The sequence below is a fragment of the Phoca vitulina genome, unplaced genomic scaffold, assembly GCF_004348235.1.
Source record: "Phoca vitulina isolate PV1807 unplaced genomic scaffold, GSC_HSeal_1.0 scaffold58, whole genome shotgun sequence".
Taxonomy (NCBI): Eukaryota; Metazoa; Chordata; class Mammalia; order Carnivora; family Phocidae; genus Phoca; species Phoca vitulina.
The window spans coordinates 6,235,792-6,261,391 of NW_022589761.1; the positions used below are offsets into that span (position 1 = coordinate 6,235,792).

At 54.1% G+C, this 25,600-nt stretch overlaps 1 protein-coding gene across 1 annotated transcript; it reads left to right on the plus strand.

Moving 5' to 3' along the window:
* Positions 1–801: 801 nt before the first annotated feature.
* On the plus strand, positions 802–24,991 carry LOC116623211 (IgGFc-binding protein-like). The gene is made up of 16 exons (XM_032390151.1): positions 802–894; positions 1,050–1,107; positions 1,619–2,929; positions 5,472–6,361; positions 8,778–9,333; positions 9,974–10,569; positions 13,810–14,398; positions 14,946–15,496; positions 16,464–16,947; positions 18,963–19,162; positions 19,323–19,421; positions 19,785–20,282; positions 21,366–21,894; positions 22,367–22,968; positions 23,843–24,389; positions 24,664–24,991. The coding sequence occupies exons 1-16, from the start codon at positions 802–804 to the stop codon at positions 24,969–24,971; spliced, it is 7,911 nt and encodes a 2,636-aa protein (XP_032246042.1). The 3' UTR covers positions 24,972–24,991.
* Positions 24,992–25,600: the final 609 nt, after the last annotated feature.

Sequence of the window (25,600 nt, forward strand, 5' to 3'; positions counted from 1 at the left end):
ACGTTGTTTGTGTGCCCTGGGGGGAGCCTTCCTTCACCTCCTCTGCTTGTGTTGAAGAGCAGAGGAAGGATCTTAAGCAGGTGAGAAATGAAGCTATTGAAAGAATTCCTTCTTGAATTCTCCCTCTACCCTCCCTACCAAAGGCAAGGGTTCTGGGGGGAGAAAGGGGCTAGGGGTGCAGGTTCCTAGGACCTGGGAAGGAAGGGGCTGGAAACTGAATCCAAGGCCTTTCCTTGTCTGGAGAGCCAGCCTGTCCTTCGTCCCGGATCCTCCACGTAGGGTGCAACCCCATTGTTCTCCAGCTCAGGACGTTCTGGAAGGAGGGGAGTCATGTGGAAGCCATTGTCTTTCCTTGGACAGCTCCGCCCCATAGCCTCCAGACCTGCACATCCAGCACATCGTGTCCTCTCCTGCCTCTGTCACTTCCACGACCTAGGAGTTCAGGTCCCCAGTCCCCTCCTCCCTGAGACACAGAAGTCCAATGTCTATTTCTCTCCTTCCTCAGAATCCAGGAGTCCAGGCTCCTGCCCCCGCCCCCCCTCCCAGGACACCTAAAATTCAAGCCTGAAGGCTCTCTGCCCTTGGCAGGCTCAGGAGTCCTATCCCACTTTTCTTGGAAACCATGGAATTCTTGCCCTGCCCCCTTTGATCTCCTAATTCACTTCCCCATATCTGTCCCTCCCTTCTTCTCTCTGTGTCGCTCCCCCTCTGTCTCTCCATCTCTCCCATCTCCCTGCCCCCACCCACATAATTAGGCCTCATTACAATCAATGGCACCAGGTCAGACTGGAACCAGTGCTAATGGGGACATCCGGTGTGCTGAGGGGAGGTCTGGGCTCAGGCATCTGGGACTATAAATACCCCTGCACTGTGGCCTCAGCCCAGCTCCTGCAGGTGAGACCTGCAGCCTTGCCTTTTTGCCTGGGCTCCAAGGCCTGAGCCCTTCTCTGGGATTCCCCCTGTGCCCCCTTCTGCTCCTGCGGTGCAAGGGCTGAGGCAGACTGGCACCGAGAGACTGCTCTAGCCCATAACTGTCCACCCTCTCCCAGGCCATGGCTGCCCTCTCCTCTGCCCTGCTGTGCCTTGGTGCCCTGGGCTGCCTGTGGGGTGAGTGATCCATGGGGGATGCAGAAGACTGGTGAGCTGCTCTGGATCTGCAGCAGGGGACTGGTTGTGCTGGCTGGGGTTTGGGGCTGCCTGGCATGGTTCTGTAACAGGGGATTAGCCGCGGTAGAGCTTCTTGGGACAGGGCCCTGGCCCGCTGGGTCCAGGGACTGTTTGGGTAGACTCTGTGGCGGAGAATTGGCCAAACCAGTTGTGGGAAGGGGGCTGAGCAGGCCTTTCTGGGACAGATGGTTCAAAGGAAACAGCTTTTTTTAAAGTTAATATTTACCAGATATTGTTCCATGGCCTTTACATATATTATCTCATCTAATATTCTCATAGCTCTGCCAACACCCCCTTTTGACAGATGAGGAAACTGAGGCCCAGAGGTGGTACCTTGCCCACATTGACATGGCTAGAGCATGGCGGTCAGGATTAAAACCTGATGTATTTGACCTCAAAATCCAACAGATTACGCTGACTCCCTCCTTTCCCCTTGGGTTCGTTTCCTCAGGCCCAACGGTTGCATTTGTGGATTTCCAGGGCCGTTACTTCATCACGGCTTTCTTGGAGAACGGGGGCGCTGAGAAGCCCAACTTCCGCCTGTACGTGTCGCCACCGCCCAAGGGGCCCCCGACGGCGGTGCAAGTGAGGGCGCACCCGGTGGGGGGCCCGCCCCTTCGGCGCGCGCTGAGCCTGCAGCCAGGCACCACTGCCTTGGTGCGCCTGCCCAGCGCTGTGGAGCTGCGGGGCTCGCGGCGGGCGGCGGGGGGCGCGGTGCGCTTAGCCGCATCGCGACCGGTGGGAGTGACCGTGGTGAACGCGCGTGGGCGCACCTCCCTAGACACGGCACTGGCGCTTCCGCGCCGCCTGCTGGGTACGCGCTACGTGGTGGTGACGCCGTCGCTGCAGCCCCACGACCGGCACAAGGAGTTTGCGGTGGTGGCCGGCGCTTGGCCCACGCGCCTGCGCCTCACGCCTCCGGTGCCCATCCTGCTGGATGGCGTCGAGCATGCTGCCGGCCGGCCCCTCCTCGTGCGCCTTGAGCCCTTCCAGGCGCTGCAGGTGCAGAGCGCAGGCGACCTGTCGGGCACCCGCGTCGTGGCCACTCATCCCGTCGCGCTGCTGGCTGGCCACAGTTGCCTGCAAGCGAGAAATAAGGCCTGTGGCCACGTGTCCGAGCAACTCCTGCCGCAGGGTTACTGGGGCCGCGTCTACGCCGTACCCCCGTTCGCGCCCGCGGCTCCCGGACCCAAAGACCACGTGTACGTGGTGGCGGACAGCCTGGGCAGCCTGAGCTTCTGGGGGGGCGGCGCCGAAGGGGCGCAGGCTCTGCGCGGTGGAGTCGTGCTGCACTTCGCCGTGGACCCAGTGCGTCCCCTGGTGCTGCGCTCCTCTGCCGGCCTGCAGGTGCTTTTCCTGGCCGCAGCTGCGGCCCGCGGGGGCGTCGCCTACAATCCCTTCTTCGCTCTCTTGCCTCCGGTGGACGCGTTCAGCCGCAGCTTTGCGCTCACAGCGCAGCCGGGCTTTTCCAACGTGGCGGTGCTGCTGGCGCGCGAGCCCACCCCGGTGCTCCTTGATCAGCAGCCGCTGCCCAACCTGCACTGGCGCCTAATCCCCGGCGGCCCAGAACCGGGTCACGGGCAGCATTCTGGTGAAAGCCACGCCACCGCTCCGGGTTTCGTCTGGACCGAGGTGGCATATGGACCTGAGCCCGGAGTGGTGCACTTCCTGGAGACTCGCGGGCCGCCCGTGGGCGTGCTCAGCTTCGGCACCGCCCCTGGCGCGGGCTTCGGGACCCAGGCCATGGGGCAGCCAAGCGTGGGTGAGCAGCACTGGGGCCCAAGACAGTGGGAAGTTGAGCAGACGATGGGATTCCAGGAGATCAGGGACGGGGAAAATCGTAACACTACCTTCAATTGTTCACATAGCAGCCCGAGGGGCAGGGGTTTTTTTTCATGCAAATCACTCCCTCCTCCACTCAAAATCTTTCCATGCGATTATTATTACACCCAGCAGAAGCACAGTACTTACAGTGTTGTGTGTGTGTGTGTTTTTAAGATTTTATTATTTGAGAGAGAGAACAGGAGCAGAGGGAGAAGCAGACTCCCCACCGAGCAGAGCCCCATGTGGGGCTCAATCCCAGGACTCCGGGATCATGACCTGAGCAGAAGGCAGATGCTTAACCAACTGAGCCACCCAGGTGCCCCAGTACTTACAGTGTTTTATGAGGCCCCATACAATCTGTTCCCATTACCTCTCTGATCTCATCTGTTACTCTTGCCCTTCACTCACTCCAGTCCAGCCACACAAGCCACCTTACTTTCTTCTCCCTGCTCAGAGCCTTTAACACTGACTGTCCCCATGATATCTTTATAGATCTCACCCTCATCTCCTTCAAGTCTTTGCTCAAATGCCACCTTCTTACCGAGGCCAAATTGACCACTCAATTTAAAATCGCAATTCCCCATCCCTGACAAACTCCAGCCCTTCCCTGATTTTTTTTCCAGCTCATATCACTTTCTATATACTTACTTATTCTCTTTCTCTGTCTCCCATCAGTTCCTTGAAGTCAATGCTTTAAAAAAAAAAATTAAGTAAGTTCTAAGATACACAGTTAATTGTACGATTTTTAGGTAGGACAGTGTCCAACCCTTAGTAAATATTTGTGGAATGAGGGCGCCTGGGTGACTCAGTCGTTAAGCGTCTGCCTTCGGCTCAGGTCATGATCCCAGGGTCCTGGGATCGAGTCCCACATCGGGCTCCCTGCTCGGCGGGAAGCCTGCTTCTCCCTCTCCCACTCCCCCTGCTTGTGTTCCTGCTCTCGCTATCTCTCACTCTGTCAAATAAATAAATAAAATCTTAAAAAAAAAAATTTGTGGAATGAATAATAATGGTTATAAGTTGTTAAATGTGCACCAAATCATATGCCAGGCACTGGGCTCAAAAAGGAAGTTATTGTTGAAGGTCACATGTTCTTTTTCTTTACTACAGTGTAAATTGTAAACAGTGGGGTCAGGGGAAGGGATAAAATAATGGGTGCTTGACCTTCCCGCTAGTCTTTGAGGTTGACTGTAGAACAGTATTGTAATAATTCCCTTTTTTCTGGGGAGGGGAAGGGCTGGAGGTTAAATCTTTTAGCAAGTTTGCACAGCTAGAAAGTGGCAGAGTCAGGATTTGAACCCAAGTCTACTTGCTTCCAGAGCACAAGTTTTTAACCACCTTTTTGTGTTGTTTTATTTTGTACTGCTTCACACAGACTTATAGTCTAGACTTATGAGCTAAGCGGTAAGTGCTCTTATATATAATGTATGTACATTATACAATGTATTCCTCACAGCCACTCTGGAGGCAGGTCTCTTTATTATCCCCATTTTTAAAAAAGGATTTATTTATTTATTTATTTGAGAGAGGGAGAGAGAGTGGGGGGAAGGGCAGAGGGAGAGAATCTTCAAGCAGACTCCCTGCCAAGCGGAGCCCACCGTGGGGCTAGATCCTAGGACCCATGAGGTCATGACCTGAGCTGAAACCAAGAGCCGGATGCTCAACTGACTGAGCCACCCAAGAGCCCCTGTTATCCCCGTTTTATAGAGGAAGCAGTTGAAGGTTGAAGAGTGCCTGGCATGCAGTAAACATTTGCTATCATTAATTTTCGACAATTTATTTTAGATTTACTTCAGGCTAGGCCTGTTCTGGGTACGGGAGATGCAACGATGTACAACATAGAAACATTCCTACCGAAAGGAGCTGATACTTTAGTTCATATTCTAATCCATACCAAAAGTCTGTATTCTGTTTTGATGGAAAATATGCAAACCCTTACAGAACAAAGTTATTTCTTAAAAGTTCACTTTGTAGGTGTCTAGTATCATGCATCAATAGCTATGAAAAAAATAACTCCCCTCCCTGGGAAATGGGGTGGCTAGATCCCAACAGAACACACACACACACACACACACACTACACAATACATACACACACACACACACACACATTTTTAAGGTTGCTTAACATGGCAAGCTGGAAGTCCTCACTGGCCAAAACCAACGCACAGATGTGTTTAGACTTACTGGCACATAGATTTTGTTAATAACTGATTGGTGTCCTTAGATGGAGTCTGTGCTCTCCAGCTCATCACAACAAGGATGTATACCCACACTGTGCTGACCATTTCTGTATTGTCCTTCAGCCCCACCTTTTTCTTTCTGACGATATAGGCCCACTTCATTTTAGATTGGGAACCCTGCTAGCTTATGAATGTTGAGTCTCCATCAACCCTGGAGGCCTAGGGCATGAAGGCAGGAAAGGGTGGGACCAAATGCCAGGATCTAGTTCTGTTGCATCATTTCATCTCATCTCATCTCCAGATATTCTGACTGAGGAAGATCTGAACCCTCCTACAGAATTCTATCCCCTCCTAGAATCTTCCCTGGTGATGCCACTCCAGTTCCCAGGATCCTGTAAGGACCATGTATGCTCCAGTGGGACCACATGTCACCTTGTGAAGCACAAACCTGAGTGTGTGGCCAGCACCCAGGCCACCGAGATCATGTTCAGTCCCAAGACAATATCTCTAAAGGACTCTAATACAATGTCCTTCTCCAGCTCTAAAACCACGGCAGAGAGCACACCTGAAGCAGAACCGGGGCTTGTATCTGTGGCCATGAATGAACTTAAGCCTCAATCTTTAGCTTTGGTTAAACCAGAACTTGAAACTTTGGCTCTAAAAGAACCAATTCCCGGGACCCTGGTTGTGGCTGAACCAGCACCTGCACCTTTCCCCCTACCAGTGCCCACGGCTCAACCAGAGTCTGAACCCAAGACAGTGTCTAAGGCTGGGTCAGAAACCATCTCAGCGGCCAAGCTGGGGCCCAAGGTGGTGGCCGTGACTGAGCCAGGCTTGGAGGCTGTGACTATGGCAAAGCAAGAACTTGGAACTGTGGCTGGGTCCAAAATGGTGTCTGAGGCCAAGTCGGAGACAGTGGGCATCTCTAGTAAGGGGCAGGGGGGCATCACAGGGGGTACCTGCTGGGCTTCCGGGCTACCATACATCTACACTTTCGATGGCTACTCTTTCCCTGTGTCTGGAGGCTGTACCTACATGCTGAGCCATTGCCCTCAGGCCCTCCCCAGTGGCCTCCCTGCCTTCCAGCTGTGGATCGCCAGCTCTGGAGAGAAGCAGCCCATGCACTTTGTCACGATGCGCATCTTTGGTGTCACCATCACTGCTGTCAAGCACGAGTTCGGCTTTGTCCAGGTAAGAATCATTAAGTATGGAATCCTGGGAAACTCTATCCTTCTCCATCCCTCATTTTTGTCAACTCTACAGTGGAAGCAATTATATAGGTCCACAGTCCCTTATCCAAAATGCTTGGGGCCCGGTGCATTTCAGATTTCAGAATTTCAAGTGGTCATCCCATGCAAATGCCATATATCATATAATAATCCCAATAGGTGTTACATAATTACAAGCATTAATATCTCTGCAGTGAAATGTCTGAATATTCACACTAAGTGGGATAAATAAGACTTTAAGCAGCCATACCATGAGTTCAGGTCAGCTTTTGCTGCCAATTACATTTTTGACATCAAATACACAAAACATCTTGTCTTCAGGCCACTTTTGCATTTGGGGATTGTGGCTAATGGACCGTGGATTTCTAGCACCTATGTTAACAGGTTCCTGTGAAGTGGGAATGAGTTAACATACAAAAAGCACTTGGGACAGAGTCCACCTCATGGTAAGTGTCATCTGAGGAGTTTGCCATGTTTATTGTCCCCTAACACTGACAACTGGAACCTCTACATTCTGTGAGCTTTGGACTTATCCTTGGACCACATGCAGCCACCAGCATGTGTGAAATTTCTCCTCAGGGAAGGTTTGGAGGCATTACTCTGGAAGGTTGTGGGGGCTAGAATATGTTTAATCAGGGTTGCTAGAGGGAGCAAACCTATGAGGTTATGGATATACTAAGCCACTCCTCAGCACCACTATAGAGAGACAATGGACTCTGGAAACTGATGGCCTGAGTTCCAGTCCCAGGTTGTCCACCTGTTATGTGTATGACCTTAGGCAAATCATTTAAACTCTCTGGGCCTTAGTTTCTTCATCTGTGAAATCAGGATGACAAAAAGATTGAACTCATCAGACTGTAGGGAGGATCAAATAGGCTAATATATGGAAAGCACAGAAGTACAGGACGCTAGGACCTGATGCATGAGCCCAAGATGCTCCATACTCCCCTCCACACACCTTTTGGGAACTCACCCTGCCACTCAGGAGTCAGGAGTTCCCCAAGTGCTCTTATGGCTCCCCAGCAACCAGCACCCCAACCCAGGTATCTAGCACCTTCAAATCCACAGGGCGCCAGATTTATACTCTCATCAAATGAGCCCCCGTCTCCAAAGGACCTGACACTCCTGAGTTTCTTCATCAATTAAGGAATGTTTTATTATTATGTACCAGACCTTGCTTAAGGCACTGAGGACACATCAGTGATCAAGACAGACAAAATCCTTGTTCTCACGGTACTTATGTTCTAGTGGAGAAAGATCAGCAATAAATAGAAGTTATTATGTAGTATGTTCGAAGGTGATACATGCTAAGGAGGAAAAAATGGATCACGAAAGTGGCATCAGGATGTCTGAGAGCATAGTTTCAAGTAGGAGCACCTCTCTGAGAAGATGAAACTTGAGCCAAGTCTTAAGAGAGGTGAGGGAGAGAGCAATGTGTACATCTGAGAGAAGAGCATTTCAGGCAGAGGGAACAGCAAATGCCTAAGGGGGGAATCTCACAGGCATGTTCGAGGAATAGCAAGAAGCCAGGCTGAAGAGGAGGGATTGTGGTACAGAGGAGGGATGAAATATCACTTGGGTGTTAACAGGATCCCTGTGGCTGCCATGTGGGGAACAGACTATGGGGCTTGTGAAGGATGCACCAGGAGACCAGTGAGGAGGTCACTGCCATTGTCCGGGCAGGAGATGATGATTGGACCAGGGTGGAGGTGGTGAATGAGAGTAAAAGGTGGGTTGGTAACCTTCTTGGTGGGTGGACGCAAAAAAAAAAATGGAAATCATGGATTGGGAGGAGAGATATCATATGATCCAGAAGCTCTTGGTGGAGGCTCTTGGTAATTGGGGAAAGGACACTGGGGTCCTAGCTGAAGGCTCTCTAATGAACTGGAGGTTCCTTAGTAGAATCACTTATCTAGATTCCTGAGAGGAAGATTTCTGAATTTTGCATGAGGTCGCATCTGGGTATTGGTAACAAGACTCCTGGCTAAAATAAATAAATGCAAAATAATTAAAAAATAAAAAGACTCTGGGTTAGTGCATGGAGTGACCTTCCAACCAGAACAGTGCCTCTAAACATTCCCTGAGGAGAAATTTCAGACACGCCAGTGGCTGCATGCGGTCCTAGGATAGGCCCAAAGCTCACAGAATTTGGAGGTTCCACATGCTAGTGTTAGCGGACAATAGACATAGAAAACCCTCCTCATATGAACCGCGAGGTGGACTCTGTTCCAAGTGCTTTTCACATATTAACTCATTCCCACCTTACCGCCCCAAAGTCCCCACTCCCTCAGTATCCCCAAATCCAACCCCCTCAGCTTCCATCCTCCACGTCTCCTCAAATGCTCAGGAATGCACCCTTTCTTGGGTCACCCCTGCAGGTGAACCAGCAGCGGCTCCGGCTGCCGGCGACGCTGCACGACGGGAGGCTGCGGTTGCATTTCCGCAGCTCAGAACTCTGGGCGGAGGCAGGTCTGGAGCATGAGCCGCCCGCGCTGCGCCTGGTGTACGACTGGCAGCACGCGCTGTCTCTGCAAGTGACCGACGGCTACCGTGCGCACGTGGTGGGCCTGTGCGGCAACTTCAACCGCGACCCGACAGACGATGTGGGCGGTCCGGACCCGCGCGCTTTCTTGCGCACTTGGGCCCTGCAGCCGCCGGACGCCCCGTGCCACGCCCTCTGGGCTGCTCCCTGCGCCAAGCCAGCGTCCCCACCGGAGACCCCGGGGCCCTGCGCCATCCTGGCAGCTCCGAAGGGGCCCTTTAGCCCCTGCCACGACGTGCTGCTGCCTGCGCCCTTCGAGACCAGCTGCAGTGCTTGGATCTGCCCCCTTCCCAACTACCGACCTGCGCTTTGCTTGACCCTCCAGGCCTACGCGCACGCGTGTCAGCGCCTGGGTGTCAGCATCGACTCCTGGAGATTCCAGACGGGCTGCCGTGAGTGAGCCTTAAGATGGAAAAGGCTATGGGTTACTGGGGAAGGGGATTCTGGGACTTAGGGGGTGGTACTCCTTGATGCTGGAGTTGATTCCTGGGGCAAGCCTGCAGGGTCCCTGGGGTGGGACTTTGGAGGCCCCAGAGGCAGAGTTCGTTGGGTTTGGGGATGGAGACTTCTCCACCCTAGGGGCGGGATTTCTGGTTTCTGGGACCTGGAACACCTAGGTCTTGGGGTCTGGGGTCTTTGGGTCTTAGGGCGAAGGCTTCCGGACCCTGGGGTCCAGAATTAGTTCATTCTAAAAGGCAGGTTTCCTGGATTTGGTGGATGGAAAAGTCCTCTAGGTGACGAGGACTCCAGGCTCTGCGGTGAGAGTTCTGTGTCCCAGGGCCAGACTTTTATGTTCTGGAAAGGGGACTTCTGGTTTCTGATGATAGAAACTTCTTTACTCTGAGATGGAGTTTGCTGGAAAGCCTCCATTCTAGGGGAAGAGGATCCCCAGGATCCTGGGCACGACTCTTGGAAGCAGAGGGCGAGAACGTCTCCATTCCAGGGGTAGCTGAATACTTAGGTCTCTGGAACCAGACTAGGAGATCCTGATGTGAACACTCTCTCCCCTCCACCTTCCTCCCCTGCCCCCAGCCATCGAGTGCCCCCACAACAGCCACTACGAGCCGTGTGGCTCCTCCTGCCCAGAGACGTGCATGGGTCGGTTGCGAGCGTCCTGCCCACTGCCCTGCGGGGAAACGTGCGCCTGTGATGCCGGCTACGTTCACAGCGGCCCTGCCTGCGTCCTGCGGCGCCCCGGGCCTGGTGGCTGTGGCTGCACGTACCAGGGACGTCTGCTGGGACCAGGCGAGACTTTATGGGAGGGCGTGGGCTGCACGCGCCGCTGTGTCTGCCCAGCTTCAGGAGGGAGTGTGATCTGCACCCAGGCCGGTTGCAGGCCAGGCGAGCGCTGCGTTCTGTCACTCGGCCTGCGCACGTGTGTGCCCTCGAGCATGGCGACATGCGTGGTGGCCGGTGGAGGCCACTATATCACCTTCGATGGGCGCCGGTTTCGCTTTCCTGGCTCTTGCGTGTACCTGCTGAGCGGCCTTACTTCTCCGGCGCCGCAGGAACTGGCGGACTTCCGTGTGCTCCTGGGCACCGGACCTGATGGCCTCCCGGGTAGCCTCGAAGTGTTCGTGTCTGGGTGCCACCTGAGGCTGGACCCCAAGGAACCCAGTCGTATCCTGGTGAGAAAATCCAACCCTGCCCACACATGCACCCAGGGATCCCACGTTATGACCTCTGACCCAGGGTCCTCACCTCAAGACTCCCAACCCTGATCCCAAGATCCCCCTAACCTCACCCTAGGAACACACCTTGAGTTTTTGTCCTATGATACTGGACCCTCAACCTAGGACTCCCACCTCCTTGCTCTTGCCCCATGATCTCTGACGCAGCCGCTTAACTTTAACCCCCCAAAACTAACCCCCAAATCAGAACTCAAACCTTAACTCTTTAGGACCAAACCCTAAGTCCAGAAGCCCTTTACCCAGTCCCCCATAACTTCTTGTGGCAAAGGAAAAGAGGTTGTAGTGTTGTTGGAAAGGCTACATGGAAGGCGCTCACTAGGTGCCAATATAATAACACATAATGCACAAGAGTCCTCTTAAGGTAGATACAATTGGCATTGCCATTTTCCAGATGAGGAAACTGTGGCCCAGAGAGGTGAGGCAATTTGCCCAAGGTCACACAGCTGATAAATAGCAGAGCTGGTATTTAAAGCTTGGCATTTTGGCTCCAGGGTCTGTTATGCTGTCTCTGCAAATAAAAACAAAACAAAACAAAACAAAACAAAACAAAACAAAAAAACATGACCTCAACTACCTCCTTTGTGAAACATAATTCAGAGTCCCCAATGATTCTGACACCACTTCAACATGGCAAATTTTCTCATCAAGGTGGGAAAGGCCCTGGGAAGAGACACTGGGAGAGGAGCTGTGGGGCCGTGGCGCTGAGTATTCACTGATCACAGAGGACAGGACCCAGACACCGACAGTTATTTTGCATCAGGAGTTTGCCTTGGCAATATTTTTAATTTATTACTGAATTACCACTTTTTTTCTTTTTGGGTGGATTTTTTTATTGGGATTGCATTGAATTTATAACTCCAATTGGGGAGACTGTTGAGTTTGCCAGCCCACCAATGTGGTATATTTTTGTTTTTATAAGTCTTTTATTTTATTTTACTTTATTTAAATTAATTAATTAACATATAGTGTATTATTAGTTTCCGAGGTAGAGTTCAGAGATTCATCAGTTGCATATAACACCCAGTGCTCATTACATCACGTGCCCTCTTTAATGCCCATCACCCAGTTACCCCCTCCCCCACCCTCCTCCCCTCCAGCAACCTTAAGTTTATTTCCTATAGTTAAGAGCCTCTTATGGTTTGTCTCCCTCTCTGATTTTGTCTTGTTTTATTTTTCCCTCCCTTCCTCTATGCTCCTCTGTTTTGTTTCTTAAATTGCACATATGCATGAAATCATATAATTGTCTTTCTCTGATTGACTTATTTCTCTTAGTGTAATACCCTCTAGTTCCATCTACATCATTGCAAATGGCAAGATTTCATTCTTTTTGATGGCTGAGTAATACACACACCACATCTTCTTTATCCATTCATCTGTTGATGGGCCTCTGGGCCCTTTCCATAGTTTGGCTATTGTGGACGTTGCTGCTATAAACATTGGGGTGCAGGTGCCCCTTCGGATCACTACATTTTTATCTTTGGGGTAAATACCCAGTAGTGCAATTGCTGGGTAGTAGGGTAGCTCTATTTTTAACTTTCTGAGGAACCTCCATACTGTTTTCCAGCTTGCATTCCCACCAGCAGTTTAAGAGGGTTCCCTTTCCTCTGCATCCTCGTCAACATTTGTTGTTTCCTGACTTGTTAATTTGAATTACCACTTTTAAATGAGGAAGGCTGGATGTATAGTATCTCTTGAGAAACGAGAAGCCCTGGCAACCAGTCTCCTATTCTAATGGCCACTCGTGGTTGGGACTTTCCTCTCTAGCCAGGGGGACATACTTTCTCTCCAGTTTGTCACAGTCCCCATCAATCCCACGCTCTCCACTTCACTCATTTAGTTATTTGTCTGGTCCCTGGAGGCATGTGATTTAGGACCAGGTTTCATGCTTTTCCTGGGACCAGGGGTCTAGCCCTAGGGGGCCCTAAGGGACCCTAATCCCAGAACCTAAGATCCCTCTGCTACCCCAAGGAACACTGCCCCACAATTACAAATCCTTACTTTATCCTTACAACAATTTTTTCTCAGTGAATATTATTATTTTTCTCATTTTACAGAGAAGTTAAATAAATTGCCAAAGTGAGACAGCTAAACAAACCAGAAGCCAAGATTTGAACCCAGATAACTTGACTCCAAAGTCAAAGGACTCTTAATTACCACAGTTCACTGTCCTGACACATGTAGTTATTAAAATTGGACCATATGAAGCTGCCAATATTTGATTTTTTTTTTTCCTACAAATGTGGCAGTTTCATATAGTTCAACCTAGGTGTAAAGACAATTACTCCTCGCCTGGAGTGTCTGGGACAAAAACTCCTAGCTTGGACTCAAGAATCCTAGAGCCTTTATTGTGGGCCCCAGTATAACAGAGCTTTTAGTCCTGATTCTGGGCTCTTGAAACCCCAGTCCTGACCCAAGGATCCCATTTATTCATTCAACAATCACTTATTGAATACCTACTGTATTGCAGGCACTGTAACATAGGTTATATGTGTTAACTGAATTTCAGACCCAATTTCAGTCCAAGTGGCATCCCCAGACCCAATCCAGGAATTCCAAATCCCCAATTCCCAAAGCTTACAAACCCTCATCCCCAATTCTTATACCCCCAGCCCCAGCTGTTCTGGGCAAATGTGGTTAGACCACGGATAGCAGCTTCAACATTTGTATATGTTGTGGACAGACCTCCCCGCCCTGAGCCATTTGCATAGCACCCTGGAGCCCCTGCCATTACCTAGAAATCCCAGCATCCCTAGGACTCTACAGCCTGACCAAGCCAAGGAGCCTCATTCATTCATCCATGCATTAGTTCAACAAATATTTATTGAATACAGACTAAGTGCCAGACACTGCACATGTGTCCCTTTCAGAGGCTGTCGCTTTCAAATCCCCAAATCTGATCCAGGAATACTACAGGCCCAAATCCCAGAATCCACAGTTCTCACCATCCAAGTATTTGTTGGAAAAAGCAGTACCATGGACAGCATCCCAAGCCCCTCCCCCCCCCCTTTTTTTTTCCTTCTTCTTTTTTCTTTTTTTTTTTTTTCCGGTCATTGTAGACAGACCCCCAGTGCCTCAACAAGGCCTTCTGGAGGCCCTGCTCTTACCTAGGGACATAGGCATCCTTGGTACTGATACTGGGTCCCTAGAGCCCCAGTTTGACATACCTTCTTCACACAGGTGAATGGAGACTGGCAGAATCTACCATTCCAGGCTCTGAGCAACAGTACCCTCATCTTTCGCCATGGCTGGGACACTGTGGTCAGCTGCCACTTTGGCCTGCGGGTGACCTATGCCCCCGGGATCCGCGTGGTAGTGGATCTTCCAGCAGCATATATGGGCCATGTGGTGGGGCTGTGTGCTGACTACAATGGGGATCCCATGGATGACCTCCAGGTGCCTGGAATTGTGCTGGGCACCAAGCTACCTGAGGATGCATTGGTTTGGGCCTTTGGCCGTAGCTATGTGGTGGGTTCCCCGACTGGGTGCCTGAATGTTGCTGACAAGATGCCGCCACTGCCACCATCCTGTGTCACACTGCTGGCCACCAGCACCCCAGCCCACTTTGCCCACATCTGTGACATCCTCTTGGACCCCCTGGGGCCCTTCCAGCTGTGCCATGAGATGCTGGCACCAGGTCCCTATGTCCAAGATTGCATGGTGGATGTATGTCTAGGCATTGGACCCTGCCCCATGCTCAGCCTCTACTGTGAAACTTGCCAGCTGCTGGGTGGCCAAGTCTTCCCCTGGCGGAAGTCGAGTCTGTGCAGTGAGTGCCTAGGGCTTCGGTCAGCCTCTCCATCTTTGCTCATCTGGGGAACCTGGTCCCACTCCTGACAGAGGTTCAGCTCCTTGGCTGTTGCCCATCCCAGGGTGCCAGCTCATCCCTGCACAATGTATCCCTGAGACCCTGTACTTCCCACTGCGCCAGCCTGCACCCATCCCTCCACTCCCCACCAGAGACTGGCCCATCCAAAGTGTCCGGCCTACTCTGATGAAAGTCCAGCCCCCAGCTCTCATTCTTCCTTCTTCTTAGCCCTGATTATGGTCCAGCCCTTCAGCCCTTACCTCTCAGGGACTCAGACCTGTTCATGGTCCAGCCCCCAAGCCCTTACCCATCCAAGCCCTACAGATTAGCTCTGCCTCTGATCCACACCACCTGGTCTTTTGCTATCTGAAGGTTCCCGCAGCTCTGCCCAAGTAGAGCTTCACCCCTGCAGGGCCCCAGATGCCCCATCCTAGCCCCAAGGGGGAGGATGAGATTCCCAACAGCCACATGCCTCGAAGTAATCCTCCAACGCTACTTGCTCCCGCAGGCCCGCTCTGCCCCGCACACTCGCGCTACACGCTGTGCGCTCCGGATTGCTCAGACACTTGCGCGGGGCTGAAGCCACCGCCTGGCTGCGACGGCCCTGGGCTCTGCCGCGAGGGCTGCGTGTGCGACGCGGGCTTCCTGCTGAGTGGCGCCGACTGCGTGCCCGCGGCTCAGTGCGGCTGCCTGAGCGCCGGTCGCTACTTGGAACCCGGCGCGCCGCTGTCGTCCCCGCACCCCGCGACCGGCCGCTGCTGCCGCTGCCGCCCTGGCGGCCGGGTAGTCTGCAAACCCTGCCGCGCAGCCGCGGGCGGCCCAGGCCTCTGCCTCGCCTCAGACGGCCTCCGTTACCGCACCTTCGACGGCACCACCTTCCACCTCCCGGGCGCCTGCACCTATTCGTTGGTGAGCACGGGCACGGGCCGCCTTCGGGGTGTGTGGCCCTTCGAGGTGGCGCTGGAGAAAAGCCCACGGACGCCCGAGGTCCGCCGCGCGCTGCTCTGCGTGCATGGCCACCGCTTCGGCCTAGACTGGGAGGACTGGGGATACATCACGGTGAGCCCCCGCCCTGTGCTCCTCCTCCTTTCAGCTGCCCCGCAGTCTCTGTTCTGACGGGTGGGATCTCTGAGTACCGCCTCCTGATGCCCGCCTCTCTCCAACAACCTCATTTCCACTCTCCTCCTCCTTCTCCCTTCTCCACTTCCCCCACCCTCTCCTCCTGCCCCTTCCCCTTTCAATCCCTCTCTCAATAGTTGGGTCTGCACATCCCCGTTCCATGCTGCTCAGGCTCTCTGTCTCTCCCACTTCCTTCCTCTCTCTTCACCCCCCACGCCCACCCCGCCTATCTCCCCCACCCCCAATCTTCATCTCGGCCTCTCTTCCTCCTCCACCGGGGTCTCCATGTGCCCTCTCCTGCTCCACGACTACCATCACCTCTTCGCCACGAAGCCCACCCAGCCTTCCTTGACCCCTGCTCCCTGCTGGCCCAACCCCCTCTCTGGTGCCCCTGCCTCTCCACTGCCCTTCCTCTCGAGATCTCCCCCTCTTTTTCTCTCCAAAGTGGTCCCTCCCCTCTCTCCTCCTCCTGTCCCCACATCCCCTCCCTCCTCTTTCCCCGCTCTACCGTCCTCTGCTGCCTCCCAGCCCCCAGGTCCACGGATGCCCTCCGGTCCATCTCCGGTCCCTGAGTAAGGAGTTTCCCCTCTCTCCCTGAACTCCAGGCCCGCCTCACCATTCTCCCTCCCCCTCACTCAACTTCCCCTCTCCAGGTCTCCACACACCTTCCCACAATACCCACTCCCAAGCACTGCCCCGAATGTCCCTACCCCTTGAGTCCTCTCCTTCACCCCCTGTCCCTCTTATCACCCCGGCAGTCCCTGTCCACTCTTCCCCCGTTCTGGCACACCACCTCTCTCCCTCCTTGCACACACTGCCCGCACCACCCCTCCTCCCAGACTCCTCCCAGTTCTCCCCAGACCCGGCCCTCCCCCCTCACTCCAGGCTGCCCCACCCCTGCCCGCAGGTGGACGGCGTGCGGCGCTGCCTGCCCTTCGCGCTGACCAGGGGCAGGGTGCGCGCCTTCGCGCGGGGCGCCTCGGTGGTGCTCGCGGTGCGAGGGGGCCCGCGCCTGCTTTTCGGGCTCGGTGGCCACCTGAGCGTGGAGCTGCCTGCGGCCTACCGCGGCCTCACTCGCGGCCTCTGCGGCAACTTCAACGGCAAGGCGTCGGATGACCTGCAGCTGCCGAGGCCCGGGCCCTGCGCCGCGCCACGTCCCTGCCCGGGTTCGGGCTGTCCACCGGCCGCCGAGGACGCGGGCGCAGACACAGCGTGGCGTGGCTCTTGCGACCTCCTGCGCGAGCCCAGCGGCCCACTGGCACCCTGCCACGCACTCCTGCCGCCCGAGCCCTTCTTCCAGGCCTGCGTGGCCGACATGGGTCGCGCCCGCGGGAACCGCAAAGTGCTCTGTGCCTTCCTGCAAGCCTACGTGGCTGCCTGCCAGACGGCTGGTGCGGATATGAGGCCCTGGAGGGCTCCCAGCTTTTGCCGTACGTCCCCCGCCAGAGGGCTTTCCGGCCGGGTGGGGTCCGCGGTGGGAGACCGCGGTCTGGGCTTCATTCATAACACAGGTGTTAGTTGAGGACCTACTATGTGTCGGGCCCACGCTAATGATACAGCACCAAACAGGACAGAGTCCTGCACACCCTATGGTTGGGAAAACAGATTTGATTTTATCCCTCAGCTAACATTTACAACGCACTCATTCAGTATCAGGTGCTGTGTTAAAATTGTTCCCCCTGGACCAGCAGCTGCAGCAGCAATATTCAGGGCTTGTTTACAATGCAAATTCTTGCCCTGTCCCAGACTTACTGAATCAGAAACTCTGGAGTGGCACCCAGCAACCTGTTTTAACAAGCCCTCCAGGAGACCTGGACACAAGGCTGGGTCTGAGAACCTGTTTTATCTGCTTTAAGTCAGCTCACTCCATCTGTGAACTGCTCTAGGAGAGAGGGACAATTGTCTGCCTCCTATAGTCGGGGACAGAGGCACAGAGAATTTTCCAGATCTCACAGCCAGCAGGGGGCAGAACTGGCTTGTCACCTGGCTCCAGAATCCTGACACCTTATGCTATGGTTTCACTCCCAACAATAATGTAAAAATAGTTCCAGTAGTAACATGAAAAGAACAGCTGACCTTACTGTGTACATGCTCAGTGCTAAGCTCTCAATTCTCCCAACAGCCCCATCAGGCAAGTACATTTTATGGGTGAGGGAAACCAAGGCATAGATGGTTAAGGAATTTGCCCAGAGTCACACACCTAGAAAATGACTTATTAGCTGGCACCTGAATATTTTGTTCATTTAACAAATTCTCATCAACTTCCAATTTCTGTCCACATGTATCTTCCATAATCCTCATGGACTCTGGGCCCCACCTTGACTTATCATTGTGGTATCAGTATCTATCTCCTCCTGACCTCTTTCTGCCTCTAGGTTCAAATGTTCTTGGAGGAAATCTGTATGGGTTGCTCTTTACTTACAGACTGATGGCCACCTCCACCTCTGTCTGTCATGGTCATTTTCCCAGCCCTGGCCCAACTAGCTGGTCATGGATACCCAATGCGGCCACTATATCAAGCAGGACTCCTAATGGCAATGTCAGAGTCCCAACTCAAACTGAAGGAAGAAAGACCAATCTGAGGCATATATAACTGCGGAGACTGGGGGTGTTCCTATCCTCAGGCTTAGCGGGATTAAGACTTTTCAATTGCAGTTAAAAAAAAAAAGGTCAATTTTTCTTTTCCGTCTTGTTCGTCCCTTCCATCCTCTCTCTGTGCTAGCTTTATTCTCAAGCAGATTCTCCTCTGGTGGTAGCAGCAAGGCTTTGGCAACTTCAGGCTGACAATTCTATCAGCTTCAAAGCCTTTGCAAAAATGTAACACCCTTTTCCCAGTGGCCCCAGCAAAAGTCCCAGGGTCCACCACCCACAGGTTTTGCCTGTCCAGTTATTGTGATCCAGAGAAGGGAAGAATAATCTGATTAGCCAGCTCTGGGTTCTGTACACATCCCTGGAACCTGGATGTGAAATCACCTCAGTCCACATGTTGAAAGTAAGGATGGGTAGTTGTCAAAAAGCAAGTGGGGGTATTATTGTTAGAAGGGTAGAGAGGGCAAGAAAAGACATCCACCACTAGAATCCACTGGCAGGTTCCCAGTGGACCCAAATAAGCAGGATAAAAGGTGGGGTCACTTGGTGGTTCAAGTAATAGTCAACCCCTTCAGCTGGGGCTGGGATTGGGAGGGAAAACCCCAGAAAAGACAAAGAGCAGGGAAACCGTGTTAGTCCTATCTGGGATGCATTCAAGTAGCCAGCGCCCCGCACAGCATGCAGACACAGCTCAGTCTCTGCTGGTTGTTACTGCTGTCGAGGTTAATCCGAGGGGGAGGTCTGCAATCTGAGGGTGCTGGGTCAGCGGAGGGTAGGCCCCTGGCTTGCCTGCGTCTGACAAGTCCCCTCTCCACAGCCATGCGGTGCCCCCCCAACAGCCACTACAGTCTGTGTGCGAACCCCTGCCCTGCGGCCTGTCCGGGTGTTCAGGAAGTGGTGCGGCTCCCCACTCCCTGCGCTGAGGGCTGTGAGTGTGAGGATGGATTCTTCCCAGCCGGGCGTGACTGCGTCCCTGCGGACCACTGTCCTTGCTTCCACGATGGCCAGTACTTCCCTGTGAGCATCCCCTCGGGTCCTTGTCAGAGCTTCACTTGGGTCCTCCCACTTTGCCTCGGATCTCCATGCACTTCCTTGTATGGGTCTCATCTCAGAACCTCTGGCTGCACCCTCCCTTCAATGCTACCTCCCTCTTCACCCTCCCTCCCCTCCTCCACAGCCTGGCCAGACTGTCCTCATCCAGAATTGCTCCTCCTCCTGTACCTGCCAGCTAGGGGAGGGCGTGGCCTGTGTGCCCTTCAGCTGCCCTACGGAGGAGGTCTGTGGCATCACAGATGGAGTCCTAGGCTGTCGATTGCAAGGTGCCCGGGGCTGTGGTCTGAGGGGTCAGAGATTGGGGCATGACTCCTAAGTCCTGGGAAGGAGAGGACTGGTGACCCAGACTCCTGGGACTCATATGTGCCTGATCTTCTCTCTCTCCCCCACAGCCACCTTGGCCCCTGCCCCGAGCTCTGTGGCCCCGCCACTGGTTTCCTCACCTTTCCCACCCCTGCTCCCCAGCCCCAGTCCCCAGTGCCCAGAAAACTCCCGTTTTGTTCCATGTGCCTCCGCGTGCCCAGCCACATGTGCCAAGCCCGCTGCCCCGGATCACTGTAGCCACCCCTGTGCTCCGGCCTGCCAGTGCCTACCTGGCTACCTGCTGCTAGGGGGCCGATGTGTGCCCCGTGACCACTGCTCCTGCTTCCTGCACCAAGGCCGGACTTTCTGGAGAGACAACTGTACTCAGCAATGCCACTGCCCGACCCTTGGTGCCCCGGGGAGCAAGCTTCCCCAGTGTTGGCCTGACAAGTGCCATGGTCACTGCAAGGCCTCCACAGGTGGCTGGTACCAATGCCTGTTAGCCCAGTCCCCACCCAGTCCCACTGTCCTGGAGAAGTCACTGGTCTGCATGGCCACCGGAGACTTCCACTTGCACACATTTGGAGGAACCCACTATGAATTCCCTGGCTCCTGTGTCTACCGCCTGGCTGGTCTCTGTGGCACAGCCCCTGCCAACCTTCAGCACTTCAGCCTGGATTTGACCCCACTGCTGCGGCCACGTGGCTGGACCAAGGCCCTGACCCTCTTAGCCTGTGGCCTGAGGCTGGACATGAGTCCAAAAGATCTCAACCGCATCCGGGTGAGTTTTCAAAGGCTCCAGATCAGCCTATTATCTCTTACCATCCCCACTACCCACAGGTAACCTGTAGTGACCCCTCTTTTCCTACTGATGCCCCCTTTATTGACTCTCTCACTGGTCCTCAAAGATGTCCTCCAATTTCTTAGTGGCCCATTGACTTGCCTGTTGACCCCTTCCCACAGACTCTCTATTTGAGACTCCTATTACCCTTGAGTCTCCTATCACCTTCCCATTAACCCTCCACTGAGTCCTCAGTTGACTCCCCTTTAACCATAGACTCAGCCTTGATCTTCCCATTGACCTTCCCTTTCTCCCCCATCGAATATCCCATGAACCCATTCATTGCCCCTCCCCAACTGATCCTACTACTGTTATGTTGACTTGCCCATTAACCCTATTTACTGTCCTCTTGATCTCACCCCAAACACCATAGATATGTACTGAGCTATCAGTTAACCTTCCTAGTAATCCACCGACTGGACCATTGATACCATTTACATGTCTATGGATCTTCCCATTGAGCTTCCTATCGCCATTGAATTTTCAGGGCTTTTTATTATCCCAATTGTGCCTGTCTTTGATTCTTAGTCTCACCCATTGAGCCTTCCTTAGACTGTCCCATTAAAATTCATTGACTCCACCCCCTTTTACCCACCAGCTGAGCCTCCCCATTGCCACCCAAAGCCACCTTAAGCATTCTCTTGATCCTCATACCCCTTATATTTGTCTGTCCACATCGCCATTATCCCTCTTCTTGATCCTCCCATTGATCCCTTACTGACTCCTCCCTACTGACTCCCTAATTATTCTTTTTACCCTTCGTTGATCTCCCACGGACCCTCATGAACTCTTATCTAATCACTCTACCATTGAACCCCCTGCCCCATGGAATCCTTTACTTACCCTCCAGTTAGCCTCCACTGATGATCCATTGGATCTCCTTATGATTCCTAATGACTACCCCATTAACCAATGTTCCCCTTGATCCTTCTCTGATCTTTTATTGACATTTCCAAGAATTTCTACTGAAATCTCCTACATCCTTCTCCCGCTGTTCTTGCCACCTGCATGCCCTCCCTGTAGGTGGATGGAATTCTGGAATCGCTGCCTTTCTTTCACGGCCACTGCCTCCGTGCCTACTACCAAGGCCGCCAACTCTGCGTAGACACGGACTTCGGCCTCTCCCTGACCTACGATTGGGACAGCCTGGCACGTGTAACGCTGCCGGGGCCCTATGGACCCTACCTGTGCGGACTCTGTGGCCAGGACGGCCCGAGCAGCTCCACCGTGCCGGTGCCCGACACCTGGAAGGTGGCAGAAGTGCCGGGCTGTGGCCCATTCTGCGGGTCCCTCTGTCCCAGCCCGTGCCCAGTGACCAAGCGCCCTCAATTCGCTGGAGACGCGTACTGCGGGCTGCTGGCGGCGGCCGAGGGTCCCTTCGGGCCATGCTACGCCGCGCTGGACCCGCTCCCTTTCATGGACAACTGCCTGGACGACGTGTGTCGCCACTACGGCGCTCATCACATCGTCTGCCGAGCCCTGGCCGCCTTCACTGTCGCCTGTCAGGCTCTGGGCGTGCACCTGCGGCCCTGGAGGACGCCTGACTTCTGTCGTGAGTGCCCGGGGGTTGGCAGAGATAGCGGGTGAAGCTCGGAAGAGCTAGGATTTGGGACACCAGGGGCCGGACGCGAGAGGACCAATGGGGAAGTTCAGGCCTGGGTGGGTGGAGCCAGGCGCAGAAGGGTGGGACTTGCAGAGGAGTTAGACCTGGAGGGGCAGCAGTTTAATTAACGAGATCTTCCTGTCTTTTGTGCCTCTCTCATTGTCACTGTCTCTCTGTCTCCCCGGTGCTTCGCTGTGCCTCACTGTCTCTACCTCGCGTTCCCATTCTCTGTTCCTCGTTCTCTCTCCCCGCGGTGTTGCTCTCCACGCCCCCCGCCCCGGTCCCCCATCCTCCGTCTCCGTCTAACGGTCTGTTCCTCTCAACCGGCTTGCCCCTTTCTCTGTCCCTCGCTATGTCTTCCCCGCGTCTCCCCATCTCTCTCCCCTCGCTCTGACCCTCCCACCGCCGCGCCTCTCCCCAGCCTGGCGGTGTCCGCCGCACTCGCACTACGAGCTGTGCGGCCCGTGCTGCCCAGCCACGTGCGCGGGCGGAGAGAGCTGCTCCGGCCGCGGCGCCAGCGGCAGCCGCTGCTGTGAGGGCTGCGTGTGCGACGCGGGCTTCGTGCTTAGCGGCGCCGCCTGCGTGCCGGAGGCCAAGTGCGGCTGCTTCCGCGCCGGCCGCTACCGAGCTCTGGGCGCCGTGTGGTACCCCGGGCCCCGCTGCGCGCGCCGCTGCCGCTGCGGCCCCGGCGGCGTGGTGACGTGCGCGCCGCGGCCGTGCCAGCGCGGGCGGGTGTGCGGCCTGCGCGGAGGCGAGCGCCGGTGTCTGCCCGAAGGCCGAGGCAGCTGCGCCCTCGCCGGGCGCGCGCACGTGCTCGCCTTCGATGGCCGCGTGCTCACGCTGCCGCCGCCGGCGCCCTCCCCTTCTGAGCGCTGCCTGCACGTGCTGGCCCGCACGGCGAGCCGGGGGCCCTGTCCCTTCAGCCTAGACGTGGCGCGCGACGGGGCCGGGCTGCTCAGCCTGCACCTCAACCTCTCCGGGCACCACCTGCAGCTAGACCGCACGCTTGTCGGCGTCATCACGGTATGCGTCCACTGGACTGCGCCCACGCCCCGCCCTCTCCCTCCTGGAAGCGCCTCAGTTTCCCCCACCGTGTATAAAAAAAAAGGGGGCATCTCTGTCCCTCAAGGCTTACGAGATGGTGCAAGTATGTGACAAGGTAGAAAAGCATTGCCTGGAACACAGTAGTGGCTCACTAAAGCATAGCTGTTAGGTATGCATTATCACCTCCTACCCGGGATTGGAGAAAATCAGTCATTCAGGCTTATTTCAGTAAATTGTATGGAGAGTCTCCCTGTGGTCCAGGAAAGCCCTGGAGGATTTGATGGGGAGCAAGTCCTGGGAGAGCTCACATACCTCCAGGGAAACAGATGATAAGTAAATAAATAAGTAAAATAAGTAGTACATCTGATGATGGGTATAAGAACTATGAAGAAAAATAAAACAAGGAAGAGAGAGAGTGTAAGAACAGAGTAAAGAGGTTTAGCATTTATTTTTTCTTTTTAAGATTTTATTTATTCATTTGAGACACAGATAGAGAAAGCACGAGCAGGGGGCAGAGGGAGAGGGAGGAGCAGGCTCCCCGCTGAGCCAGGAGCCCAATGTGGGGCTCGATCCCAGGACCCTGGGATCATGACCTGAGCTGAAGGCAGACGCTTAACCATCTGAGCCACCCAGGCGCCCCGAGGTTTAGCATTTAAATAAGGTGATGAGGAAGACCCCACCGAGAAAGTAACATTTGAGTCAAGATCTGAAGGAGGTGAGGGAGGGGTCCATGTGGACATCTGGGAAGGGGCAAACCAGGCAGAGGGAACGCAAAGTGCAAAGTTCAGGGAAATGGCGTGGAAGCAGGCTCAGCCTTCACAGCCCCAATCCTGACCCCTTTCCTCCTCCACAGGTGGATGGTGAGCACTGCCGGCTGCCCTGGGTATTGGCAGAGGGCAGGGCCTGGGCCACGTTGGAGGGCCGCCATGTGGTGGTGCACACGGCCTGTGGGCTACATCTCATGTATGACTGGGGCAGCCAGGTGCGCCTAACTGTGCCTTCCACCTTCCACGGCCAGCTGGTGGGGATCTGTGGGGCCTTTGGTGGCAAAGTTGGCCCCCTTGACCTGCCTCTAGACAAAAGATCCTGGCCCAAAGGCCTGGTCACTAACCCCTGCCCGCTGCCCCAGCCCAATCTTGACTTTAGCATCAGCTGCCCCACGCAACTTGCCCAGATCGTCAATGCTTCCGAACTGTGTAGACTTCTACAGGCACCAGATGGTCCCTTTGGCCGCTGCCTGGGCCATATCAGCCCCAAGCCTTTCCTCAGGATATGCCTGCAAGACATATGTCATACCCGTGGCCAGCACCTTGGTCTCTGTGATGCCCTCACTGCCTTTACTGCAGCCTGTCAGGAAGCTGGCATCCCTGTGAAGCTCTGGAGGGGCCCCAAGCTTTGCCGTGAGTGCTCTGGCTGGGTCTGGAATGTATCTGGGGCAGGTTGCAGGCAGCAGGAAGAGCCCCTCCTGATGGGGATCAGAGAAGCCTGGACATAGATGGAATTGGCTAAGTAGAGTGTAGGGGGGGAGGGCATCCAAGGGAAAGAGAACTGTAATTGCAAAGGTGTGAAGGTTGGAAAATATCAATGGGAAGCTAGCCTGACCAGAGCAGGAGGCAACAGGATTGGAGAGGGAAACTTGCATCCTAAGCACGGGCCTTTGCCATCCACCTGCAGCCATGGCTTGTCCACCCCGAAGCCGCTACAGCATCTGCGCACGGACCTGTGATGGGAGCTGTGTCCAGCCTACCAGCCCTGCACACTGTTCTACCCAATGCTATGAGGGCTGCCAGTGTGACCCTGGACTCATTTTTGATGGCACAGACTGTGTGTCTCAGGACCACTGCGGCTGCTTTCACAGTGGACGCTACATCCCTGTAAGAGAGGTCCCTAGGCATGGGCGGGTGGGTGCAGAGTTTCCCATATCTCGTCATAAGATGTTCCCTGGACCACACTGTATCAGTCAGCATTTGCAGTTGAAATGACAGAAAATGATGCCAAGTATCTTAAATACAACAAGGATATATCTACCTTTAATTGTTTAAATTTGAGGCCTTCAGGCATGGCTGGATTCAGGGGCTCAAATGATGTCACTAGGACTCAAGTTTCTTTCTGTCTTTCACTCCTGCCTTTTCCTTTTTCTATGTTGGCTTCTATATGAAGTAGGCTCTAGGTCCAAATACTACAACAGAGGCTCAAAATTGCAGTGACTTAAACTCAATAGAAGCTTATTTCTCTGTCATGAACAGTCCAAGAATAACCAGTTTGGTTCCTTCAAGTCAGGGACACAAACTCCTTCTATCATGTGGTTCTGCCTCCCCTGTAGTATTGCAATCATCTGCTCCTGACCACATCTACATTCATGCAAGTTGGCCAGGAAAAAAGAGGGGACAGGGAGGTCAGGCCTCCTCTCTTTGAGGGCATAACCCAGAAGTAGGACATACCACTTCTGTTCACATCCCATTGGCCAGAACTTCACAGAAGGGCCCCATCTGGCTGCAGAGGAGGCTGGAAGACATATCTTGTGCTGGGTGGTTCTGAATGCAGCTATAAGTACTAATTCTGGGGAAGAAATGGAGAATGGATATTTGAAGACATGCCTAGCCTCATTCTC